Genomic DNA, 26,314 nt, shown 5'->3' on the forward strand with positions numbered 1-26,314 from the left:
CCGCTGGGTTTCTAGCCCCACCGCGTCCCATCGGCAAGCCTGCTCAGTCCCACCCGTGACACCATGAACCCCGTGCCGCCCCTCAGTCCCCCGCCCCCGCCCCCGCCAGCGGGACCTCTGACCTCTGTTCCTGCGACAGCATCAATCATCTCCCTGCCCCCCACCGAGCCTCCACAGAGAAAGAAAACTTAATACTCAACCCTCCAAAGCCCTGCCACTTCTCTCAGATATAATCCAAATTCCTCGCCGGGACCTGCAGGGCCACTGAGACCTGGTCCCCGCCTTCCTCTCCAGGCCCATCTGCTCCCTGGCACCGGGCTGGACACCAGGTGTCCTCACCGGTCCTCGCACCCTCCACACCCCTTCCTGCACCTGCCGTTCCTGCTGCCTGCACACTTTCCCCTAGACCTCCGGGCTCGCCTGCCCCCTCACCTCGTCCAGACCTGCTCAGACAAGCACCTCCTCGGCGGGCCCCTCCCTCGTCCGCAGAGCTAATAAAACACACCCTCCCTCACCCTCACCCCAGGCACTAAGCCCTCGCTCTGCTTTATTCCTCATGCACCACCGGTCACTAACATTACACGACAGCCCCTTGTTTGACTGTGTCTCATTAATCCATGAGCTCCCTGAGGGTGGGGACCTTGTCTCATTGCTCGCTGGTAACTCCAGCGCCAAAAACAGGGCTTGGCAAGTAGCAGACACTTTGTAAATCTTTGATGATGGGTAAATACAAACTACCCGCTTCCTATCCAACGTACTGCTCCACCGTGAATACTTCGCGCTGGCCAAAGGGCTTGTCTTGAGATTTGCCTAAAATATGTTCTTTAAAACCAAGAAACAGGAAAGTGCTGGGAAGAAGAGAATCTAGAAATACCAGGTTGTTTGGAATACAGGAATGCATCTGAGAATCAAGCAACCATTTTAATGAAACAGCTTTGTAATCTGAGCTGTCTAATTAATGCAATCTTTTTTTTTAACATCACTATTTCTGTATATAGCTCTTCACATCAAAGTCCTAAAAGCTGCCACCTGCAGGGGTCTGAGACGCTAATTTTGTTTAAGGCTTGGTTCGCAAATATGCTTCACGGCTTGATACTGCCACTGGCTGTCCTCGCCACGCAAGTGTTCTGCTTCAAAGGCCGCTACTAAACGTGGCTGGAAAAGCAGCTCGAGGACGTCCTAACGGGAGAAATGCCTGTTGGTGGCGGCGGGGATCACCTCTCCGGAGGCTTCACCCCCGTGAAAGCTGTACGTCAGGTGTTGCCATCAAGCACTCGGGTGGCAGGGAGTCACCAGAAAGCTAACTCTCAACGGTACCCCTCGGGGATAAGACCCCTCGCTCAGAAGGGCAGCCAGGAGCAGGACACAGCAGGCACACCCACCGGACACCCCCGAGCCAGGCTGGGCGGGGCGCGCGCAGGGGCCCAGCACAGCCCTTCCCCGCAGAAGGAGAGTACTGCGGGAACAAGTGACGGGAACGGGACACGGGACGGAGCAAGGTGGCCACGAGGGACCCCAGCGCAGGAAGGACAGCCCTGCCTGAAGAGGAACCAGTGAACACAGGTGCAACGCACACACGTGGGTCACCCTCATCCCTCCGACATCTCAGCAACGAGAACAGGGCTCTGGGGAAACGCCAGAGACAAAAAGAAGGCATCATGCCATGGCCAGGCTTGGTACAAATGATTTTCTCCTTTCGTCCCAATCTCTACATCCCTCTTAGAGGCCTGGAGAGATACTGAAATCGACTGGAAAGATTCCCTTTGGGTAACCTTCTACCTCTTCTACTTAATTTTCCAAGAGAAGCTTCTATACTGGAGTTTCTCAATTACTAGTTGCCAATGACGCGCCCCAGTCATGACAATCAAAGATGTCTCCAGACACTGACACATATACCATGGGGGGCAAAATCCCCACTGAACGCCAGTGATGTAGAGGGAAGGGAACTCGGTAGCCCTGTCTGCAGCCCTAGAGGAAGGGTGCTCACCTGCCACCTTAAGAAACGAAAGCTCAGGGCCAAACTCAGGCTTGTTCTCAGCCCCGACTCCACGGGCCCTGCCATCTGGTGCCAGCCAACTTCCAGGTCACGTAGGCCGTCGGCCCTCTGCACCGCGGGACCCCCGCACCGCCGGTCCCTCTGAACCGGGCCCCCCGCACCGCCGGCCCCTGTGCACCACCGGTCCCCCAGCACCGCTGGCCCCCCTGCACCAGGACCCCCGCACCGCCGGCCGCCGTGCACCGCCGGCCCCCCGCACCGCGGGTCCCCAGCACCGCCAGCCCCTCTGCACCGGGACCCCCGCACCGCCAGCCCCCATGCACCGCCGGCCCCCCGCACCGCGGGTCCCCAGCACCGCCAGCCCCTCTGCACGGGGGCCCCCCCGCACCGCCGGCCCCCCACACCGGGGCCTCCTCTCTGTGAGCACTCCTCACCCTCACGACCCTGCCCATCTCTCAGCCCCTCCTCCCACTCCTACCTCCACCTGTGATGAGCCTTCCTCTCTTTCAAAACCCTGCTCATCCAATAAGGCTCCGCTCAGGTGCCACCTTCTCGCTGAAGCCTTCTTTGATTCCTCGCCCTCCAATCAGAGTTCACCTTCATGGCTGTAAAACCCGCCTCTCTCACTACACCCCCGCCCCGGTGCCTCGTGACGGGGCGTGCCGTACGTGTCCTTCTTGGGGGTCACGGGGTGCCTGACGGGCGGGGCTGCGGCTCCCCTAGCGCACCCGGAACAGCGCGCGGCGCGCAGCGGCTCTGCAGTCAGGCTCCGCGATGGCATCCTCGGGGTTCTCACAGCGCCTTGGCCTGGAAGCAGCGCCCGCAGGCTCGGGACCGACTCGAGCCGCACGAGCCGGCGGCGCCGTGCCGCCAGCCTAGCAGGGACCGAGCGAAGGGATGGTGGGATCCAACTCCGCCCTTTAAGGATGAGGAGGCCAAAGCCGCGAGCGGGGGACGGGTCAGAAGGTCTGTCGTGGGCCGACGGCTGCGGGCCCTAGAGCCCAGGTCCCCGACTCCCTCCCTCCCATTCGCCGCACGACCCTCTCCCTTCCTGGCAGACAGCGATGACGCGGTAACCTCGGAAGACCTGAGGTGAGGGGAAGAAAGAACCGCTGTGGACAGAAGAAGAAGAAAAAAGATGCTAATGATGGGTCCCCGTCTTCAGCATCTCGGCTTCAGTCGATACACTGCTCAGGCCACAGATGAACTAATTTATCTATGGAAACACAGGAAGCATTCCTCTCACTAAGTCACGGAGCCACCGATCTCCAGTTACATGAATGTAAAAATATTTATCAAGGAAGGTAGGAAATTAGAGCAGTTATTGTCTATACTTAGCCCCCCGCAAATCTCCATTGGCTCAGTGACCTAGATATTTTAGGAAACGGTCCTGCTTTATCTTACTTCTACTTATTGAACACGTATATTCGAATACGTGGGAGATTCACGCCTCTTCTATTTGTATCTGCTATAGCTCCTTTTAATCAATAACCAAGTCCGCTTTTTAAAATCAATAACCAAGCGAGCTTTATATCCTCTCTACGAACAAGGTGATAATCAACGTGACAGGTAATGTCTCATGGGCTGACTTATTCAAACAAGTAATTACATTTGGGAAAAAAATAAATGCAATTGTCCTCATGATCTGTTGGTTCCAGCCAAGTGGTCATCTGCAAGACTGGCTTTTCCATTAGAAAAATACTGCAGTGTGTAAAATTTGAGGGGTACCCAAATGCAAGGAAAGCAGCATCAGAAAAGAGTGATCAGTCCAAAACCCAATTAAATGGCCTCTTCTTCCTGGTACTCTATCATGCTAAACATTTCTCTACATATGTCTCTGGGTAATCACAAATATGACACCAACAGAAACGGCCACCCAGCCTTGGCCAGTTCTCAGTCAGTCCCTGCCCTTCTCCCAGCTGGGGCTGCCGAAGACTTGGAGGAGGTAAGCATGTGAGACGCTGCCTGGATGGGCATTCGCCCTAACCAGCTACGAACGCAGACACCACGTCCAGCCTGGGCTAGAACTCTGGGATGGCACCAAGGCCACCAAGCCAGGCCGAGCCCCTGGGTATCCGGAAGCCTAGAGGAGGAGGACATAGAGCTGCCCGGGGCACCGATTCTGGCCTGGAGAGGCTTGGTGAGGACCACGGGGTCTGAGCCGGGCATCACAGGCTGAAAAACTGGGGGAGGCAAAAGTCAGAGGTAAAGGCACGGCAAGCAGAAGCCACCACGTGAGCAAAGGTGGGAAGGTGGGAAAACGACGGATGCGGGGTGGGGAACAGTCAGACTGGATTCAAGCAAGAAGGTCTGCGGAGAAGCTGCAGCAGGTCCGGAGCTAGCAGAAGCTGACCCGAAACCGCAGGGCTAGAGAGCCACACTGAGGAGCCTGCCCTTGCTCCTGTACGGAGGCCCTGCAGGCAGCGGCCAAGCTGGGGGACGGCCTTCTAGAACATCACTGGTCTAACCGTCCGGGTGCCACTGAGGACACACCTCAAACTCAGTGAACAAGGCAAGCTCCTTCCTCTCAACCAAAATGAAAACACAACAAGCACTCTGTAATTCTCAGACCCTCACCCACAGATCGGACTCATTCTAAATCAATCCATCGAACCAAAAGAACGATCAGGCATTCTTTGGTAAGCTACGCAACTTTATTTTTCAAGAAGATACCTTTTCTAGGAAAACCCAAGAGACACACAAATCAAAACCAAAAAAAAAAAAAAAAAAAAAAAAAAGCAAAACACAGTGCCTTTTTTTTTTTTTAACCTTACAGTAAGAACAGGAATAGCTTTATGTTCCAAAACCCAAAATGAACAACTGTGTATCCTGACCCACAGGGGTTTCTTTCGACTAAAAACAGAGACAGTCTTCAGTGTCAGGCCAGTCAAGGCAGCTCATCAGTGGATTAATCCTTCGAGGCAAAGAGTCAGCCGTGCAGAGGTGGCGGGGAAGGCCCTGAAGACGCCGCCTACAGCAGCGAGGCAGGGAGAACCTCTCAGCGGGCAGCTCGGGAATATCGGCCAGACCTTTCCGTGTGCTCGGCCTTCCACCGGCAATTCTACTTCTGAGAATCCACCTTACAGCGGCCCTTGTGTAAGTGTCGCACCTTCTCTACTTATCTGTTTGCTCGTTGTACATAATAAGGACTTTCTGTAAATGCTTATTGCATCACTATTGGAAAGAGTGAAAAACTGGAAACTCGCTATCGTGTTCACCAGCAGAGGACTAGTTAAATACAGGATGGTTTATCCACAGCATGGAATTTTGTACTGCAGCTAAGAAGAATGAGGTAAACCTCACACATAATGAAACAGAGGGATCTTTCATTAAATAATGTGCACATGGGGCGGGGGAGCAGGTAAGTGAATTTTCAGTACAGACGGAACCAAAGCGGTCACAGTGGTTCCACTGGTAGAGAATTGTATACTACTCGTGGCCGATAACAGGAGAAAGATGTGACCTTTGCACTTTCATATCTCTCTCATTTTTCTTATTTATTTTTTTCAAAGAAGCATGTATTACTTTTAACATCTCTTTAAGGAAGACATCCCGAAAAGGAAAGTCAAATCAATGAGCTGCGCATCTAAGAAGTGAGAAGCTTTGAATCCACCAGGAGAAAAGGTCCTCCCAGGCACCTCGTGCGCCAGCAACCCGAAGCGTGAGGTCCAGGAGGCCAGAGACCATGTCTACGTCATCATCACAGCACCAGGCACGCAACAGGCACTCGATAAATGCTGGATAAATGAACGGAGGAGGAGCAGGAAAGTGCACTTCACTCAACGTGTGCTCAGAGTACTGGCGACAGCTTTGAGTGCCCGTTCCCCACCACCGCCACCGCCACTGCCACTGCCACCGCGGGCCGGAGGCGGGCACACCGGGGCGGAGCCCCATCAGCCCAGGGCACCTCCCGGCTGTAGCCGACTGGAGGACAGAGAGCAGTGGGGCGGAGAGGTTTCACTTACGTGGGAGGCTCTAGTCCACAGACAGATGGAGACGGCGGGACCCCAAGCGCCTGCTGGCGGTGGCGCACGGACGGGGACCCCAAGGGCTCTGGACCCTGGGGACGAACCGGGGCAGAAGCACTGGACCTGGAGCTACAGGCCGACCAGGGTTTCGGTGAGCTCTGCCTCTTAGCAGCCATGGGAATCTGGACAAATTGTTTTGACCCTCTAAACCTACAAATGGTATTACCTGCTTCTCGGAACTACTGTAAGAGTCTAGTGAAATGACAGATGTGCCCGGCACACGAGAGCAACGCAAGATCCTCCCTCCCACACTGACGTCCCCGGTACGGCCCCTCAGCAGAGCGCTTCCCGGACCACGCGGGCACGACGTGCGTGGCTGGCTGGCCCGCAAAACCTGCTTTTCAGCCTACAATAACTCCCTTGGTCTACATCACAGACAACCATGTCGTCACCTGGCTATCTGTGCCGTCCCTCAGTGCGAACTGAGCCTCAACCCCTCCCCCAAGGCCGCCACCGCCTTCCTCCTCTGTCAATTTGCAATTCCCCGGCCACTTCCTTTCCTGCCTGTTGGTACTGGATTCAACTCTGGAGTCGGCGGGATTCGCCACGCGCTCAGGACCGTCCCTGGCCAAGGGGCAGCCGTCTTTGTAAGTCAGCCCATCAGCAAAGGTTGTGTGCGCGGAATCGCCGCAAGTACTTCGGCTGTGTACTTACTGGCTCACTTTATGGTACAGCTTGGCGATGCCCTGGTGGGTCCAATCCTTCCCAAGGGTGGGCAAAATGTGGCCAAGAGTATCTGATCTAAATAAAAAACAGAGTCAGGAAAAATAAAAGTTAAAAGGGCAAAAGGGGATAAAAAAAGAAAAAGTCATTCTGACTCATCGCACCATACATGCCTCGTTAAAAAATGCGAATGGGACGTACGACTTGCTCTCTGGACGGAAACCCCGAAACTGAGCAACAAAGTCCGGGAGCCACCGCCCCAGAGGGAAGCGACCCCCGATCCCCCTCTGCAGCCGTTTAAATCAAGGAGCTATGGCTCCGCGGGCGGCACCGACCGCCCCAGAAACTGAACTGCACGAGCTGCACGACGCCCCAGAAAGAGGAGCTGACACGCCGGCTCCGGGCCCCGGGGTCCCAGGGCCCCGAGTCGGCGGGACCCACCTAGTGATGGTTCCATCGATGTCGGAGATGATAATCTTATCGTCCCAGTTCCACAAGTAGATGGTGCCTTCGCAGCGGCACGTGCCCTGGTACTGCGTGGTGACGCTGAAGACCACGGCGTTGGGTCCGTTCTTCAACTTCAGGCTTTTCTGGAAGATATGAACTCTGTGTCCGCTGGAGGGCGAGGCTCAGAGAGAGGGAGATTCGGTTTCTGTTCCACGAGAAACCGGATCCGGATTTTTTTTTTTTTTTCAAAGCACCACCCTAGGCCACCGTACAGTTCTCTCCCTGTCTTGCTCTCGAGGAGGGCTGGACTTTCGGGGACTTGGGCAAGCTGAACCCCAGGCCCCCTCGCAGGCCCCAGCGTAGCACAGCTCACCCTCACCCACGCCCCCTGGGGTTTGGAAGCGACAGGCTCCGAGGGTGGCCGCAGGAAATCACAACTTCAGACTGCGACGCACTTACTAGGCCACGGCTGAGTACGGAGGGCCACGGCCGGGGAGACGAATCTAAGTCAAGTGTGAAAATACGTTCCCCAAACCAGCCGTGAGTACTAGTTAATACACGGACACCAAGTGGAAGAAAGCAGTCGTCTCAGTTATCAGGTACATCTCACAGCCAGAAGCCCAGAAGCTAGACCCCAGGAAGTCACGCCAGATTCAGAAGGCAGAATTCCCTCTCAGCGGTTCTGGATCTCGGCACCGGGGCGCTCGAGCGCAAGCCAGCTGGGGGCGGGAGTCCAGGTCGCCCCAGCGGCGCAGGGTGTCGGGCCTGACCGTCCTCTTTTCCTATCAGACACCATCACAAACTCAGCCTGGCCCCCACGAGCTCTCAGGAGAGCAGCAGAGCACAGACACCTGCTCGCTGTCTGCTCCTGGGACACAGGGTCCAGGGATTAAAACTGGTGGTGCAGCCGCAGAGCAGAGGACACTGTGACGAGGACGGCCCCCTGCTACCGGAAGCTCTCTGAATCCCATCACAAGTGCTCCATTTCCCCCGGTTCAGGAGATGCGCTTGACTTAACAAACATCTCCGGAAAAGTGGAAGCAGCCTTGCCAGATTCATTCGGGCCCTCCGTCGTTCACAGCTTGGGACAAATTCACGCCTTCAGGCTGCCTTCCGCCAACACTTGCGGACAGGAGCCTCCGGGGCGGCGTCGGGGCTGCCACAGGGGAAGTGATGCTCTGGAGGCAGCCTGGACAGGAGCTGACGTGGGGCACGAACCGGAGGCACCAAAAGGGGGGTGTGAGGTCGCGGGGGGCGGGGGGCGGCGGGCAGTTGGATAGAGAAGGTGCCAGAGCTGAAGCCAGAGCCAGGGCATGGGAGGGACGCCCGCTCATCATCGAACCCGCTGAGTCCAGGTGGCCGCGGCTGGGCCAGCGCCCACAGCGTGGCGGAGGGGGAGGGCAGGACACTCACCAGCTGCTCTGACGTGAGGCGCAGGGTCTTCTTGTAGCTAACACTGGACAGCAGGGGGAGGTGGCTTGTGGCGGACAGCTTGGCGGCCGCGGGCTCCTCATCGCTGGAGGATGACTCATGCTTTATTCTGGAACACACAGTGATGTAATTGCCAATCAGGAAGTACATCAGGGTAGCCATTAAAAACGCATTAGGCCGGAATCGATGACGGCGCCCACCGGGTGTCTCCCGGCGCGGTCTCTGGGTGGTCGCGGGCCAGGCGCCGTCCCTAATCCTGTCCCTGCGGCTCCTGCATCATTCATCCGTGACTGCCTCTCCTCATTCACGTCTCTGTCGTCGTCACTCTGCTTTAAACCAAGAGCCGCCCGCCACCCCCGATGAGCGGGGTCAAGCTCCCTCCTGGCCTTGGAGGGTGTGCACGTTCTCTCTTCCCCTGCCCCGGGCTGCCGGCCAAAGCACAGGGAGCCCGAATTTTCTGCACATCCAAGCTGATCGGTTCCCGGTACACACCGCTCGAAACGCACAATTCCAAATCACGAGGACACTCTAGGCCTTACGGACAGGTGCCCGGGGGAGCCAAGAAAGGCCCCCCGATGCTCCCCAGGACCCCTAAGCAGGCTGCCCCAGGAGCAAGAGCCGTACCTTATTCACCTGCACAGAATCCAGCGCTCGCACCGAGCGCTTCCGGACTTCTCCACGTGGCTGGGGGCTGGCAGGGAGGTGCGAGTGGGAAAGAGGCTCATTTTCTTTAAATAGCTCAGATAAGGCATGTCAGCAATGAGCTGTTCCCTGGATTCAAATCCTGCTATGGCACAGTCCCCAGCCCAGCAGCACTAGACCTGCTTCCCGGGACCGTTAACGTCCTACAAAGTGCTTCGTAAACGTTTGTTAGGCTAAATGGAGAAAGCTAGGCAGCCCCAGAGCAGGCCCCGCCCGACTCCCCGTATGCACGCCTCCCACCCCCGCAAAGCTTCTGGCTCAGCGCAGCCCTTTATGCAAGACAGGCCCAGGGGCTCCAGCTTATCTTTGCATCTCAGTGAACTCCTACCTTGTCCTCCTGCCCCCTCGCCCTCCCTCCCCTCTACCAGGAAATGACTGTGTATTTCCTCTGCAGCCTGTTGCTTTCCTGCCCCACGCGCGCTCGTTCCAGAAGCAGTTCCTACAATCCAATGCTGCCCCGCACCAGGGCGGACGAGAGGGAAGACCCCATTACACGGCACCCCGCTTCTGTGTTCTTTCTACTGGCTCCTTCCACGTCCAGAATGAGCCGCCCCTCCCCAGGCCCGGGGCCCTACGAGGGGCGGCCTGTGTGCTGCGGGCTGGTGGACTGGAGCTCGTGCCACCGGTGCCTCTAGGCACCGTGCCAGCCGTGGAGGGTACAGCAAGCAGCCTGGCCCCTGCGCTCCCCGGGGCTTTCTGTCTAAACAGTCACAACAGAGCTGGACAAGAGCTATGCTAAGAAGGCAGAGGACACCTGAGAGTAGCCAGACGAGGGGTCCAGGAGCTACACAGAACAATCTGGGCTGGAGTCACAGACTTGGCCATCACAGGGACACAGCCCTGGTGAACGAGCCGTGGAGACAGGTGACTACGTCCACAGAGAAAGAGCACGTGGCCTAGAATCCTGGTTGGTCCGTGGCGGGGCTAAGCTACAACTGGATGAATCTACTACACCTGTGACGCCGGGGGCTGCTTCTAGGTAGAGTGGAGACCTGAGAAGCCCGGGTTTGAACCCCAGGAACTTCAGGCTGTGTCATCCTGCTCAGACTATTTTCTTTCAGACTAGATTTCCTCATCTTCCAGTGCAGGGGAGCAAACGGCACCCCACCGACCAAGAGATCACCGACCAAGGCCGGCAGGTATGAGACAGAAAGAAGTGGACCAGGAAACAGGCGTCCCAGGAAAGGCCTCGCAACCACAGGGCTCCTCTCTGGGCCTCGGTGGCTCATCTGTAAAATGACACAGAAGTCCCCTCCCCTTCCGACCCCCCTGCCAATCCTACAAACAACGCCGGTCCTTCTGGACCAACAACCTAGTGGTTGGTTTTCAGCCAGACGGGTACACGTGGTCCTGGAGCCAAGCAGCCTGACCAGCGCCTGGGTGGGAACCCAGGAGACGAAGCTACAGGCCCCTCATTGAATTGGAAAATGTTTATGTTCCACGCAAACAGTTAGGTGGGAAATGAGATCCAAATGTGAACTGAAGCTCTCCGTGACAACAGGCTGATGTGAGCCTCTGCTGGTGGGATGTGGAAGCAAAGCAGAAGAGCTCTTATCTCCATCTGCTGCTCTAAAACAAAAACAAAAACCCCTAGATCGGTGCAGCACGCCACGTTTGAGGGAGCGCAGAAAGGAAAACACAGATGCAGAAACCGCAACGGGAGCTGTACACCTCAGCTGGTGGTGCCGGCTTAGGGCGAGGGCACAGTCCTCTGTGGACCCGGCCACCCCCCTTCCCCGCTCCTGCAACAGTCCTTAACGCCACTGGCTTTGCGGCGTCTGCAAGGAACGACGGAACGAAACAAAAGGGCTCATCTCACTCGAGTGTCTGTGTTCAGCCGAGGAGCTGTGAACAACACTGAAGTTCGCACTTGTCAGTGTACAGTTTTTGATGGTATTTTAATGACTTGCATGGTGACAAGCTGTTTGCTCAATTACGAGACTTCAGGGGCTGTTCTGTCAATCACAAGTCTGTCAATTAGGAAAGCACTCCAACACTTTTTTTTCAGTCAACTGCATGAATCTAATTAGGGGACTAGGATGCCGGTAAAAATGAAAAGATGTACGCTGCTCAGAAGACTTTCCACGAAGACTTTTCAGAACCTCAAATCCTTTTCGCAGAGTCAATTTTTCGCGTTTCAGGTGTCATACAAAAATGTAGCCTGACTGACTAACTCAGAGTGGCCAATAGTCAAACTCTTTCTATCTAACAGGGCAGAGCGTTTCTGTCGACACCTGAATAGGATGGCAGCAGATACTAAGAAAATCCGAAGCGCTTCAGATGCACTGCGTCAGCCGGTGTTCCAGCTCAGGAAGAGCTGCAGAAGCGCCCGGCGGCTCCTTCCACCCTCGGCCCACGGGGCAGCCTCCGGGAGCGGTCACGCGGCTGGAAAGGAGAAGAATACACAGCCCGCACCAGCCACCAGCGTGTTCTGTCCCTTTTAAACCTCTCTGAGCCCCTGGCCAGCCTTCCCCAGGTCTCAGACTGGCATATGGCAGGCCGGATTTGGCAGACATCCTGCGTTTGACCCACATTGTGGAGTATAATTTTAAACACTTGCAACTGCACGGTTAAGATGAGCCTGCGTCTTCCAGGCCACCACAGAGCCACCCTCCTGACCGCAGGTACAGCCCACGTGGCCTTGTTGGGTTCTACGTTCTGCACCTCCTTTCTCATGAGGCTGCCGTCAGGATTCGATGAGCCAACACCTGCGGTGGGGGTGTCAGTCTTGTGCCCATTTCACAGATGAAGGTGGAAACACCAAGGGGCTGGTGAATTCGCCAAAGATCATAGAGAAGAGTGACAAAAGTCCCAGCTCACGCTTCCTCTTCTGCTTGGAAATTACTGCAGGACAGAGAGGGTCTCAAAAAGAGCCCCAGGAGAGCAGGGTATTTCCGGTACAGCCGAACTGCCGGTTTAAACTGCTCAGGACAGAAGGGTGGCATCTTTGCTTGTGTCTCCGTCCCTGGCTGCTCTGGGAACGGACAGCACGCTGGCTCCTTCCCTCAGATAAGGAAAGGAGTCGACCCAAAGCCAGGGCTCCAAGCCAGATCTGCAGGACTCCAAAGTCTGCCGTGTGCACCCTGCTGCTTCAAACAGCCACTTACCGAAAACCCACTGCCTTCTATCCTAGCGGCCTCCTACACCCCCTCAGGGCCGCACATTCTTAGCCCGAGCTCCACCTGCCTTCCCCCCTCCAAGCTCACTCAAGGCACACTCAGAATTCCAGGTCGGGAAGGTATCCATATAACCGTGCTGGAAAGCCCCTCCCCAGAGAATGAGGCAGAGACGGAGGGTGAAGATTGGAAAAGAAACACACGAGCTCTTCAAGCCTGCTCCCTTGTCCAGGGCAGACCGGCAGGGGGTCAGGTGGGAAGGAACAGCGCCAGGGCGCCACCAGGGGGAACAGGAAGGGTGTCCCCCTGAGAGCATCCCAGCCGAGAGCCGGCCCTGCCATGCAGAGTTGTATCAGGTCCTGCACACTCTGCTCCACAGAGGACAAGAAAGGAATCAGACTGTTTCCTACGTGACACCTACGTGAGTTTCTATTTCCAACGATGAGTTCTAGAAATAAAATAGTTTAAGATACAGAGCTATGGCCAGGAAGCCAAGGACTTGAAATCTAAGCCCGCCTCCCCTATGAAGCAACAATACACTGGAAAAACCTCATCGGGTCAGTGATAGCACACTGAAGGCGTGCCTGCTCTGGGGCAGCCGCTGGCTTGGCCTCGAAGCTACAAAAAGGACAGAGATATGCATCTCGCCTTCAGTGAACATGTTAGCATTTTCTGCCTGCTAAATAAGAGACGCAAGCCTGGGTTTCTCAAGCACAGGAATACCGGAAGGGTGAGGTCATCTGTAAAAGGTGTTCCCCTCGCACGGATCACTCAGCGTCAATATGCAGTAACACCGTCGAATTAGTGGGTGATGGCGTGGCCCTCAGAGCCGTCACCCTCAAATCCCGTACAAGCAGGTTACCCTGAAGACAAAACACGACTAATACGGGCCCGTGTTGTCAAAATCTAAGGTCTCCTGTACCAAGTTAGTACGAATCCCTATCAGTACTTAGAAAAGGATGTCCTGGTAGGTGTTTCAGCTACAGAGAAAGGCAAGTTCCTCCAGAAGGGCAACTTGTTTTCATGCCTCTGTTAACGCAGTTCTTCACCCTCCTCCTCATTATTTACCACCACTGCCGTCACCGTCTGTAAGCCGAGGGCCGGCACACGCCAAGAGCACGGAGAGCGCTCGTTACCTTATCTCGTGCACTCCTCACATTTACTCTGGAAATTCGGCATCTAAGGAGCAGACGCGTGCCTCTGATTCACGGGAACGACGACTGGAGTCAATTGCTCCAGGTCACTGAGTAAAGGACAGAGCCAGGTCTGCCACCCAGGTCCGTCTGGGTCCAAGGCCCGGGCTATTCGGTGAACCCTATCGGCATCGGTGCCTCGACCCCAGACACGGAAAGGAGCCGCAACGCCCCAAGGCGACTTGGCGCTGTACCTGGTGGCCATGCCCAGCTGTGACGGCTGCTCCTCAGTGCTGTGGCTGTTTCCTGCGAGGCGCTGCTCTGGCTTACTTTCCTGGAGAAAAAGAAGACAAAGAATCATGGACACACCAAAGGGAAACCACATACACAACCACCGGCATTCTGTGACGGGTTCCCCGAAGTCCAGAGCAGGGCCCCAACGCCCTCCCCAACGGTACGCCCCCACAGGGATGGTGGGTCCTAGCTACTCCCTTCGCTTAGCCGTCTACAATTAAGCTGAGAAATATTTTTGACAAAAATAAGTCTGTTTTCCATAAGTATTCTTGGCACCAAACCAAACTTCATAATCACTGTAGCTTATGCAAATGCTTTATCAAGGGCTGCTTGGATACGCGAGGGCTTTCAAAATATTTTCTTATAATTGCTGATAGAAATGCCTGAAAATATTTTCACACCATATTTTGCCTGAGAAAAACATGGGCGCATTCTCTTTCTCAATACCGCATGCTCTTAATAGAAGATGCTCCTTTGATGTACTGGAAAGAGCTTTGGAGTTCTAAGAGCTCTGGTCCCAGTCCTGCTCCCCTGGCTTAGGAACCTCGGGCAAGTCATGCAACCTTCTGGAGCCTCGTTTCCTCACCGGCAACACAGGGATGGTGACATGCCTCTCCTAACGCTGCCATGAGGACCACGGAGACGGCTGCACATAAACACAGAGCCTGGCCCGCAGCAGGCAAGGGAGGAGGAGAACATCTACTGGTACTGGCCCCACAGACGTCACAGGAAGTCACCACAGGCCAGACAGGTGTGTCAAAGGACAAAGGATTTACAGTCAAATTTCATGATCTGTGGTCATTTGGTCAGGGGGTAGAGACTGATGTTTTTAATATGAATAAAGAAAATGAGTGATAGAAACAGTGTAACAGGGTGACGAGCTTAACATTTGATGGGTACAGGCTATTTTCAAATATTCTTTAGCTTTTTATAAGCACACAAATAACTGATGTGAGAACAGGCCCAGTAATGTTTAATTTCTCTGTTGAGGCAGGTAACTTAGCCGCCACTATTAACAATTCTTTATTAGACCAGCGCAAAAATGTGTATCTATCTGAAATATATTTCAGGTTTTTAAGAGATTTCATAACTCTTCCTTATTGCATACCGCATCCTCCTCAGTTCCAACTAATGAAACTCTGGACACTCTGCAAAAATAGGTCTCTGAAGTAGCCTTCTTCTCAAATTCTCGAACATTCTGCTCTCCAGTAAGAGAATCAGAAAGGCCCCTTACACTTTAAGTCTCCTAAAGGAAAACGCATGCTCGCTCTACCGTGTTTATACCCCTTGGAGGTAACGGGACAGTCAGTAAAGCTCAGGTATGCCAACAGAAAATGCCCAAGAACGGTTTTATCTTGATGAAACTCTCCCAACAGACTCTTGCCCTCTGAACTAATGAAATAAACAAACTGAGCTCCTGGGATTTCTTTTACTCTTATAATAACCAACTTGACCACTGCCCGTGGGGTTTCTTCATACTAGATTCCAAAAGTATAATCAGCATTCCCTCAAAGATCTGCCGAACCGCTGCTCTGGGTCCCAAAACGGGTGCTCGGGAGACCACAGGGATCAAAGCCACGAGCACGCGTGGTCTCTGCCTTCATGGAGTTTAGGGTCTGGAGGGGACAGGCATGTTAATCAAATAGTCGTACTAATCGGTGTATAATTATAAACGATGAGAAAACCTGTGAAGGAAAAGTTCACAGGCAGGGTTAGGAGAGCAGAGAACAGCAGACTAGACTAACCTGCCCAGAAAGGGCCATTTGAGATGCTAGTAAATTAAGTGAAGAAGGGTGACAGGGGTCCTAAGAACACTAGGCAGAGAAATAACACATGCAAGAGTCCTGGGGTAGAATGTACTTTCAGCCAGGGACCCCAAAGCACAGAGGGCAGGGGGGAGAATAGCAAAAGGTGAGGCTCTACAGAGACAGGGGCTAGGAAACACAAGTCCTGTAGACCATGCTAGGGATACTGGTCTTAGTTATAAGAGCGCTGGGAAACCAAGGAAAGCTTTTATTTAAGCAGGGAGAAATATAAATGGGGCCATTATGCTACATAGACCAATGCCAACTGCCGAGAATGAGGAAGAAAGGGCAAGAATGGATACAAAAAGACCATTTGGAAGCGATCCTCGGAGGGAAGGTGGCAGCCTTGAGGTGTGGGGTGTGGAGCTAGAGAGAAATGGAAAGGCTGAGCGATATTTAGGGTGGTAAACTGACAGGAGGGGTGAGGGACGAAGGCAGTGCCAGCCTGTGGATGGACAGTGGTGCCATTTTCTGACGGTGGTACAACAAGGGAAGAGAACTCTAGAGAAAACCAGCAGATCGATTTCAGAAATGACGAGTTCGAGGTGCCTGAAGTGTCCACGTGGAGATATCTGCCCAGCTGGCTGCCTGATAGAGGGACATGGAGTACAAAACGCCCGCCTTGTTTTTTTTTTTTTTTTTTGCGGTACGCGGGCCTCTCACTGTTGTGGCCTCTCCCGTTGCGGAGCACAGGCTCCGGACGCGCAGGCTCAGCGGCCATGGCTCACGGGCTTAGTTGCTCCGCGGCATGTGGGATCCTCCCGGACCGGGGCACGAACCCGTGTCGCCTGCGTCGGCAGGCGGATTCTCAACCACTGCGCCACCAGGGAAGCCCCACCCGCCTTGTTAATAAAAACGGAGTCACCGCACGGGCGTGAGTGAGGGTGCTTAGGGAAGAACAGGCAGTCGAAGCAGAAGAGGAGGCTCTAAGACAATGTCCTTGAGGACCCAGTTACAAAGGGGCCGAGCCAGGGGAGGAACAGCCCCCGAGGCGGGGGGGGGAGGGGCGGGCGGGGGGAGACCAGGCAGACACACTGGCACAGAAGCCAAGCAAAGAAAGTGCTTCCAGAAATAGGTTGAGAGGTTGGCAAAGATCTGAAACAAATTATAGGCATTTATAGAAACGGAAACCAAAGCCACCGAAGTGAAAGGACTAATGGGAATTAGTCTAGGCTGTAAGTCTACCTCGTTAAAACTGTTCTCACAAGCAACAGTAAGATACTTAACTTAAAAAAAAAAAATTTAAACATCACGCTGAATCTCTTCTTTTTACAGACGAAGACACGTTACAGAGCAGGAGTGACCCGACCACGGTCCCCAGGCTGAGAGGTAACAGAGCCGGGAGGTGACGGCAGCTCTGCTCACCGCTCCGGGCCCTTCTCCACCTCCCCTCATTCTGCGCTGCCTCTGCGTACCCTGCGGCAGGCCTGACTCTTGCACACTCAGGGATGGCTTCTTTCACTGACACATGCATGAAGACACACCCTACTACCCCAAACCAAAATTCGCTGGGCTAAGTAGGAACACTCTTGTTTTTCAGACTCACCTCTTTGATGGTGCTGTTTCTTCCCCTCCATGAAAACCACCATCTTCCTCCCTTTCTGGGCATCTTATCCCTCATGATAGATTCCACCGTGGCCTGTTTTAAATGGATGGTAACATAAATAATGGAACCAAAAAAAGATCAACTTAGCACATTCAAACCAAAAGACACACACATGCAAATTAAAGTAAAATTAAAAAAAAAAAAAAAATCAGAGAAAACACAACATACTATTTGTGGATTAAAAATTTTTGAGAAGCAAAACCTAATGGAGTCCAAAATTACATTAAGATAACTTAAGCATGAAGACTTAAGAAGATGTTAAAGGAATAAACAAACAACAAATAAAATACAACACAACAACAACAGAAAAAGAAAGCATTGAAAATCATTAGTGATTAGTCAGACCAGAAGTTTTCAAATTAAAGTGGTTTACTGATTAAGATATTGTTACTCTCAATAAGATGATTATAAAATAAAAAATGAAACGATTAACATGAGGTATAGGGTAAATAGTCTTCAACAAAAGGGAAAATGCACAGGATCTTTCTAGTAAATGTGAGTTTCCAAATTTTGGCACACTGAGTATTAATAGATGCATTTGATTTAAAAGCTCAAGTATTAAAAAGAAAATTCATACTCTTGCCCTAAATAAATGCCAATTGAATAACTGGCATTCATTTAAATGTTAATTAATAATTTTCTTTGTAAACCAACTGTACTTTAATAAAATAAATTTTTAAAAAATAATAATAATTTTCTACATATTTCCAAAGAACAAAATAGCCATCTTGAGGCTAATTCCAGGACCAAGGTAAATGTTATCTAATTTCCTTTCCTTGGGTTACAGAACTATCAGGTAGGTAGCTGATACCTCAGCTAGTAATGAAAGAAAGATTTAAGTCTTTCAACCGAACAAGTTGCAGGTAAGTGGAAAGAGAAATAATTCACATATTTAGCCTGATGTGTACTTCCTTCTATCATTTAAAAATCCCTACCTGACATAAAAGAAAACTACAAAATACACCCAAAAGCAAACCATGCATACCCAATTCACAAATAAGACAATTCATGAAGATGTCAATTACCCTATTCCTATTTCATCCATAAATAAAACAAACCTCCAATTTAAAAAAACTAACAGGATTCTTTTCAAACCTAGACAAACTGATTCTAAAGTTCAATTATAAAACAAACAAACAAAACTCGCCAAGAAAACTCAGAATAATAAGTAGGCATGAGCCTTAATAAAATTTATTTTATTAAAATACATTTTAAAACCATAGTATTTAGGGCTTCCCTGGTGGCGCAGTGGTTGGGAGTCTGCCTGCGGATGCAGGGGACGCGGGTTCGTGCCCCGGTCAGGGAGGATCCCACGTGCCGCAGAGCGGCTGGGCCCGTGAGCCGTGGCCGCTGAGCCTGCGCGTCCGGAGCCTGTGCTCCGCAACGGGAGAGGCCCTCGTACCGCAACAACAACAACAACAACAACAACAAAAGCCATAGTATTTAAAAGAATGCAGTGTTGGGACATGAGTAAACATGTTGATGCAACAGAAGACAAAGTCCAGAGATAAATCTAAATTCACAGAGGAAGTAGTAACATGATGCAGTTGTAACTGCCTATCGGTGGGAGAAAGAGTTATCTAATGAAAGGTATCGGGATAACTAGGTAGCTTTGACAGACCCTCTCGGTTGCTTCCCTGGGTGAATCATCCCCTTTCTTTCTTGCCAACGTAGCCAACACTTTGCTCGAGAATCAGACTACACTGTACAGGATGTTCTGGGGAGGCAGGCTCAACTCCAGGGGAGGAACTTCGATTGGTCAGCACCACTTCGACTGGCCATTCCACTGTGTGGCCAACAGCTGGCTTGGAGGTGGTCATGTGACCAAGTTGTGGCCAATGAAATGTGAGAAGCCTGCCTCTATCCTTCCTGTTTTGGATGCGGTTGTGTGAGGAGATGATGGGTAAAACAGTCATCTTGGAAGCGTAAAGGGGAAGCCAAGGAAATCAAAGAAGCTCACCCAGATTCATCAAGCCTGAAACTACCAACCTCTAACGTTCTTATTATGCCAGATAATACGCCCCTATTATTTTAGGCACTTGTAGTCATTCTGTTTCTTGCAACCAAAGCATCCTGATTCAATAACCAGCTGAAGAGAAAAGAAAAAGAAAAACTGATTTGGTTCCTGATACCTCACTCATGACTCTCAAAATATCCAAGTGTGATACAAAACCCAGCAGCCACAAAAGAAAACGGCGAAAAATTCTACATATAAAGATGAATTCTATATTAAACACCAAAGACAGAATGCAAAAAATTACTGACAACCTGTGGAAAGACTGAGAACGCCTACCACAAAGACTAATTTCTTTAAGTTCAGGAGTCATTTCTTTTTCCGTGAACTTTATCACTAAATACCTAGTGCATTGTTCTTTCTTCTTTTTGATCTGTAAGAGCTGAGACACGTGACATAAAAGTCTGTCCTGGGCCACGGATGCTATGCAGAAGCTGCCGAGGACAAAACAAAACCCACTCTGGAGAACATGCCCTCAGCCCCGTCCACAAAGGACACTCACAGATAAAGCACCACCAAGGATGAGGTCCCAATCCCAAAGCCCGCACACACACACCCACAAAGGAGAGAGCAGGGGCTCAACGAAGTCGGATTAGACCTTCAGGAACCTCAGAGACGAGAGTTCCCCCAGACCACAACATCCACAGCAGCACAAAGCGCTCGCTAAGCACATGAAGGAGGCAAGTGTGGCACGTGGCCTCTGCAGCAAAAAGAACGTAGCGTCTGGGAGAAAGACCCAACGCCGGAAAACGGTCAATCCCAGGCGAGGCCCAGGGAGCCGGCAGGGGGAGGAGGCGGGCACAGCGGGGCCGCAGAGGTGCGTCCACCCCTCGCCCTCTGCCTCTTCCCCGCAGCCTCTCACCCGCGCTCAGGTGCAGCTACGAGCCGCCCAGAGCCCACGCTTGCTCCTCCTCGGCCCATCGGCCCCGGACCTGCTTCCTGGCGGAGGGACACCTGATACTGACGGTGGCACCTGGCATCTGGAACAGCACCTGCCTGCGCCCAACCCTGCTGCTGGCCCCCAACCTTCACCCTTTCTCTCCTCATCTCCCTTGGGCTCAGACGTCGGCCCGTCTGCTCTGCCTCCACCTGTGTCCCTGGCACGGCAGGTGCGGGGACAGGGGACTGGAGGGCGCAGGGCTCGGACCGGCACTGCCTTGATTGCGAGGAGAGGGGAAGGACAGTCAAGGTGCAAGAGAGGCCCTGACGTTTACACCCTGGGACTTCCAAACGGCACAGTGTCATTCACCTCGTGGTTTCTAAATGAAAAGCTAAGTTCCACCCCCGCAACGTTCACCTCGCCATCATTTTCCATGTCCCTTTCTTTCTCACGGTAAAGCTCACCTTTGGCAAAGGTTTCTGGAAGGCCTGCATCGCCAGGAGCAGAGGTGCCGCCGTCGTCCAGTTATAGTATCTGACACGAAACAACAAAAAAGACGTCAGAAGACCAAGGCTCAGACTGAAAACCTCATGTCCTGAGAAGCGGTCGTGGAAGGCTCTGGAACTCCAGCTGGGTCCTTAAAGAGCCCAAGACTGGGGCCAGCACCCCGGCCCGGCCCCCCACATGCCCCGCCTTTGCAGGAGCCCCTCCTCCATCCAAACCCCCAGCGGCCACGGCCGCCTGGCACAACACACAGCGTGGCGGGCGACCAAGCGGCCGGCTGAGAGCAGCCCTCGCCCCGCAGAGCATCTGCCACCAACGCGCTGGGGCGTTTCTTGCCACCTTTCAAGGAAGAGGAAACTAGGACCCTCAGAACGTTATAACGCATAAACGTCCACGGCTTCCTCTTGGAGAGACAAGTTTGCCAACAGTCTGTAAAAACACACGCATGCCCCTCTGACCCTAGACAATGAAGCTTTCACGGGGTGTGTGCACAGTCTAGCGTGCGACACCCGCGTATCATACGGGCCGAGCCCCACGGGCCAAGGTCATGACATCACACCTCCCGTCATGCAATCTCATGCAGGTGAGTGTAGATGCCCCGGGATCCAGTTACATCAATGCTCTCACTGTACAGTGAGGCAGCATTTTGCCAAGAGTGAAGAGATAGTAGTAGACTTTTAACAAAGACTTAATTTCATGTATTTCCAAGAGCTATCGTCCAGGTCTCCAGAGTCGAGAAACTGAAGCTGAAGCATCATCACGCGACGGCTGAAATAACTTCCGGGAGGCACTTACTTATTCCCGATCTTCACCACAAGATTGGGGTCGTCGACGAGGGAAGGGTTGTCCACAAACTGCTGATATGACACGGCCTGTTCCAAAAACACATCTGTGAAAGCAAGCATAGGGAAGACATAAGGAAAATTTGGTTCAAACACCAGCCCTGTGTTTCACTCACTCATATTCACAGGTATTTTGGGAGTTTATACATTCCAACGGCGCAGACAATCCTATAAAATCTATTTGCAAAGGGGGCTTCCGTTAGTCTGCACATAAATGGAGGGAGGTGGGGCGGTCGGAGGACGGGGGGGCAGGCTGACCCTTAATCAGTGCACACGCGCTGATGCGGCAGCAGGCATGTGGGACTACGGTAAACACACGTGCCGGCAGAAGCAGATGACCAGGGAGCAGGGCTCAAGGCCCGGCCACCCGGGTTTAAGTCACAGTCACCGGTGTGACCTCGGGCAAGCGATCCACCTGCCCAGACCTCAGTTCCCTCACGTGTAACGCGGGGATAGGAACCTCACCTAACCCCTGGGTGGTCGTGAGGGTGGACGAAGTCACCAATGAAAGCGTGGTGACCTGCCTAAGGCAGGTCGGGGGTGGGAAACACCCAGGGTCACCAGGTCCAGGAATCATCAGCTGGACTGGCTGACTGCATCGACTGGGGGGGTGGGGGTCTCAGGGCCACCTCACCACATCACGGGCATCAGATGCTGGGACACCACCGTTGCAAGTAGGGTGGGTGCCCCCTTCGGATGCAGCCGGGATGTGTCCCAGCACTTGCTCAGACATCCCTCCCTCCTCCGGCACCTCTGCACACTTGCAACGTACTGCGTCTTCCCCGTGTTGACGCTGCCGCCCTGGGACACCCCTGCAGGACGGGCACACGCTGTGCTCCGCGAGCACACTTGACAACCCGTGACCCCAGTGGCTTAGCTGTCGCCTGGAGCCACGTGTGACCCACAGAACCCTGAGGTCAGCCAACCACCAGGCAGCAACAGGTCCTGAGCAACAGTGGGTCACGTGTGCTCCACGAACCGGGCCAGAGAACATCGCCCGTGACCTGAACTCATTCTAGGAGCCCAGGCTTCGAGCCGTTCCCACCGGCGGCCACCAGGGGGCGCTCTTGGCTTGAGGACCGGCTCCCCGACGGCACCTTTGGTGATCTCCCTGTTGTCGCTGAGGCCGCCGCACAGGGAGATGGCGATGGACGGCAGGTCCCTCAGGCTGTCCGAGGTGCTCTCCACGCCACTGTCAACGCCAGAGCTGCCCACGGACTGTGGGGACTGGTTGGCCGAGCGGGCTCCGCTGTCATTGGCGTGTTTTGTGAGCCCAGAAGGGTCTCCGCTGGAAGCAGAAGAGTGAAACGGGCTGTGAGGTCTCACATGGATATCAAGGGGCTCCGGCAATCAGAGGAGCCAATGATTTCATCCCAGGACAGACTTTCATTCAGGCGCTATGACAAAGACAGACAAGCTCAGGGGACGACCTCAGGAGGGAAGACGGTCATTTTTGGCCTCTGCGTCTCCCCGCACCCTCTCCCAGACACACGGAACCCGAGGCAGGAGAAAGCACGCTGTCCTAAGAGGCCACAGTCCCCTGCTACCCGCTCCGAGGATCTGGGCCTCCCTGCAAATCACGGGAGAACTGAAGATGGGCCCTTAATGGCCACGGGTGACTCTCCCCGGGGGAGGGACAGGGCCACACAGCTGCCTGCTCTTCGCCACTGATTCGGGCTGCGGGCCACTGACCACTGCGACACCACCCTGGTGTCATCGGGGGGGGGGGGGTGGCCTCGTGCCTGCGTTCCCGCTCAGATGCCCCCCGGGGACACACCCACATCTACTCAGAGGGTCCACTGCTTTCATTGGCTTCTTCTCACAGTAAAACATGAGCCTCCGGCAGCCTTTTCTTACTCTCTTTCTAACCAAATGTAAGGAAAAAGCGGACTCCCGGATTAATATTCAGATTACAGAAGATGATATGAAGAATAAAAAGGATTGTTACTTTTTGGGAAAATACAGGGCAGCGACTTCAGGGTCCATGTCTGTGAGGTCATCCAAGTAGACGCCGTCGGCACCAAGGTGTCTGCTTCGTTTGTCTAAAACAGCAAAGGGAGGGAAGAGACGTGGGAACATATGTATATGTATAACTGATTCACTTTGTTGTAAAGGAGAAACTAACACACTATTGTAAAACAGTTATACTCAAATAAAGATGTTAAAAAAATAAATAAAATAAACCTCAAAAAATAAATAAATAAATTAATTAATTAATTAAATAAAACAGCAAAGGGGTCAAATCAGAGCACCATTCTCCAGAAACAATCTCACGGACTTCTGAGTGTCTCCAGAAAGGGCACTTGCGCACAGTGTGCAGATGTGCTCAGAAGTACCCAAACTGCACGAAACCCGAGACCTAGAAGCCAGCGGCATAGCATCGCCACTGAGGCCGATGGCCCAGGTTCGCGTGCGGCTCCCACCCTCGCCAGCCGTGTGGCCTGGGCCGGTCGCCTAACTTTGCTGAGCCTCGGCTCCTCAGCTGGGAAGGACCCGAAGAGTACTAAGCACTCAATATATTGACACAATTACCATTATTATTATTATTGGTATTAATGGTATTGGCTTTGTTATTATTATTATTACTAAACAATAACGCTTTCATTAAGCACTTCCCCATCAAGACTCTGAAGCACAGTTCCCTAAAGAGGGTACCATAGGCCCCTGGGAACCACGACTGCAGGCTTCTGCTGGAGAATTATGTCACTGGTTCATACAAACCTAGAACACTGCACAAAGCCACATGGCTAACAGACAGACAGGCAACCAGGCTGGGCTTTCAGCTATGTAAGGAGCCCCCACTACGTGCCACCCGCTAGTCTAAGTACCACGACGGAAACAGGTAAACAAACCAAAAAGATTCTTGACCTTGTAGAGCACGTATGTTCTAGTGGGGAAGTCAGGCAAAAAAAGGAACAAATGATCATTTGAAATAGTGACACACAGTACGCAGAAATTAAAACAGGATAATGCACTAGAGAGAAACCAGGGGCGAGGGGAGGGGGGCCACAGATTAGCTTAGGCATCAACGTCCTGTGCAGTCCCGGCGCGTGCTGGACCCCAGCCCCCCTGACCTGCCCGGGGCACAGGTCACCACACCATCCCCGCCCGAGGCCTCCTTCAGGTCGGATTTTCTATGACTAAATCCTGAGAACTCACAGATTCAGCAAAAGGGTAAGGACCGAACAGGAGAGGTGTCCTGTTTCCACTCTGAAGCACCCCGAACTCTGGGGGGAAGAAGCTGCAGTTTGCCGAGCCCCAAGTTCGCAGGAGGGAGCTGGGAAGCGCCGGCATTCTCACCCTTTTTCCTAGAAGGCGAATCCGTCTTGCTGGCTGCCGGGGCAGCGCTGGCGGAGAGGGCTTTGGACTCTTCGATCGTAGGCAACGGGGGCGCCGCGGCTCCTAAGGCCTCGACATCTTCGTTCGCGAACTGCATCTCCGTCTGCGGCTTGTTCTGCCCCAACAGCGGCTGCACGGGGGACCCCCCAGCCAGTGTCGGTGACTGGTCATTAAACACCTCTGAAGATTCACTGTGGATGGCTTGAAAGTGGATCTCGTCACAGATTTCTCTACTGTTCAACGGGCTGGACTCTTTCATCTTGTGTGCAGATGACTAGATCAAAGGGGCAGGGAGGGAGAGAGGAGGTCGGAGAGAAACTGAGTCACCAAAGAACAACTGGGCAGGTGAGGATCTCCAGAGCCATGCCCACACTCGGCAGGACACGGTGAAGCCTCAGGAGTCACCTGGTGATTCCGTACCTGCCGAAAGGTCTGGAAACCAAGGACAGTACTTCCAAAGTGAATGAATTTTCACAGAAAACAGCAACTGCCAAATAGCAGTGAGTGAGATAAGCAACCGAACGCAAACGTCCAGCCGGAAAATGGGAAGTGTATTCACACCACAGGTCGTCTGCAGTCATAAGAATAACAAGTGAACTACGATTCCACCCAACAACATGATGAATCTTGCAAAACTAATCTCTGCTGTTAGAGTCAAGATTGGGTTTATCCTGGGGGTTTGGGGGGGGGGGGCGGTCAGTTGGAACAGTAACTACAAAGGGTCGGAGGGTTTCCAAGTTCTGATTTAGCCCCGCTTCCTGGTCTGGGTGCAAGTCACGTGGACACGTTCACAGTGTGAAAATGTACTGATCTCGGCACTTAGGATCTGGGTATTTCTCTGCACGTGTGTTATAGTTCAATGAAGTCTACCCCCAAAACGTGAATGAACGAGGGCAGACTTGGTGGCTGGTTCACATGAGTGGGAAATTAGCATTTCTGACTCTATCTCTCCAAGGAGTTTCCAGTTATGGAAAAAATTGATCCAAACAGAAACCGAAATGCAATTTGTGGGCCAGAATGTGGGGAGAGGGTATGCATTTCTGTATCTGATCCCACAGCTTCAAGCACAAATGAAAACAATGCAACAGTGGATCTGTGGCCGGAACTGTTTTGCCAGAAGAAGTGATGGGTTTGCACTTTCGTGCCGTTTCTCCAGCAACAAATGACATGAATTTGTAAAGATGGTTGGCTGAATCAGCACTACCACTTGTGGGCAGAGAAATCAGCATTTTCCGTGAAAGCTAAACAACCCAAATAACCTAGAAAGGGAATTAACCCACAACTTCAGCCTCAACAGACCTAGTCTCCAAAGAGCTGCCCTTCTTGAGTCATAACAGGAATGCTTTCAATCTTCACTCACTCACTCATTCATTTATTCATATCACAAAGATTTTACTGGGGATACAGGAGTCTGTAGCATCTTCCAAGGATCTTACAATATTATTATTTTTTAAAAAAACAAAAACCCCAGTTTGCAATATAGTAATATAATTCAAGATTCTTGTAACACATTG

The 26,314-nt window shown here is 52.9% G+C and overlaps 1 protein-coding gene across 27 annotated transcripts in view; it reads right to left on the reverse strand.

Moving 5' to 3' along the window:
- The window catches only part of LPIN1 (lipin 1), a 124,994-nt gene that overhangs the window by 16,266 nt on the left and 82,414 nt on the right, over positions 1-26,314 (reverse strand). For 17 of the 27 annotated variants that reach the window (XM_067008131.1, XM_067008125.1, XM_059079382.2 and 14 more), the window contains 10 exons: positions 24,762-25,074; positions 23,410-23,503; positions 22,559-22,749; positions 21,415-21,508; positions 20,580-20,649; positions 17,162-17,254; positions 13,771-13,850; positions 8,548-8,674; positions 7,129-7,277; positions 6,679-6,765 (listed from right to left, as the gene is read on the reverse strand). In XM_067008131.1, the coding sequence (XP_066864232.1) occupies positions 6,679-6,765; positions 7,129-7,277; positions 8,548-8,674; positions 13,771-13,850; positions 17,162-17,254; positions 20,580-20,649; positions 21,415-21,508; positions 22,559-22,749; positions 23,410-23,503; positions 24,762-25,074 (1,298 nt within the window). Of the gene's footprint in view, positions 1-6,678; positions 6,766-7,128; positions 7,278-8,547; positions 8,675-13,770; positions 13,851-17,161; positions 17,255-17,389; positions 17,468-20,579; positions 20,650-21,414; positions 21,509-22,558; positions 22,750-23,409; positions 23,504-24,761; positions 25,075-26,314 lie in introns of all 27 variants that reach the window. The other 10 variants (XM_067008120.1, XM_067008126.1, XM_067008122.1 and 7 more) reach the window with 1 other exon arrangement.

This window comes from Kogia breviceps, chromosome 11, assembly GCF_026419965.1.
Source record: "Kogia breviceps isolate mKogBre1 chromosome 11, mKogBre1 haplotype 1, whole genome shotgun sequence".
Lineage (NCBI taxonomy): Eukaryota > Metazoa > Chordata > Mammalia > Artiodactyla > Physeteridae > Kogia > Kogia breviceps.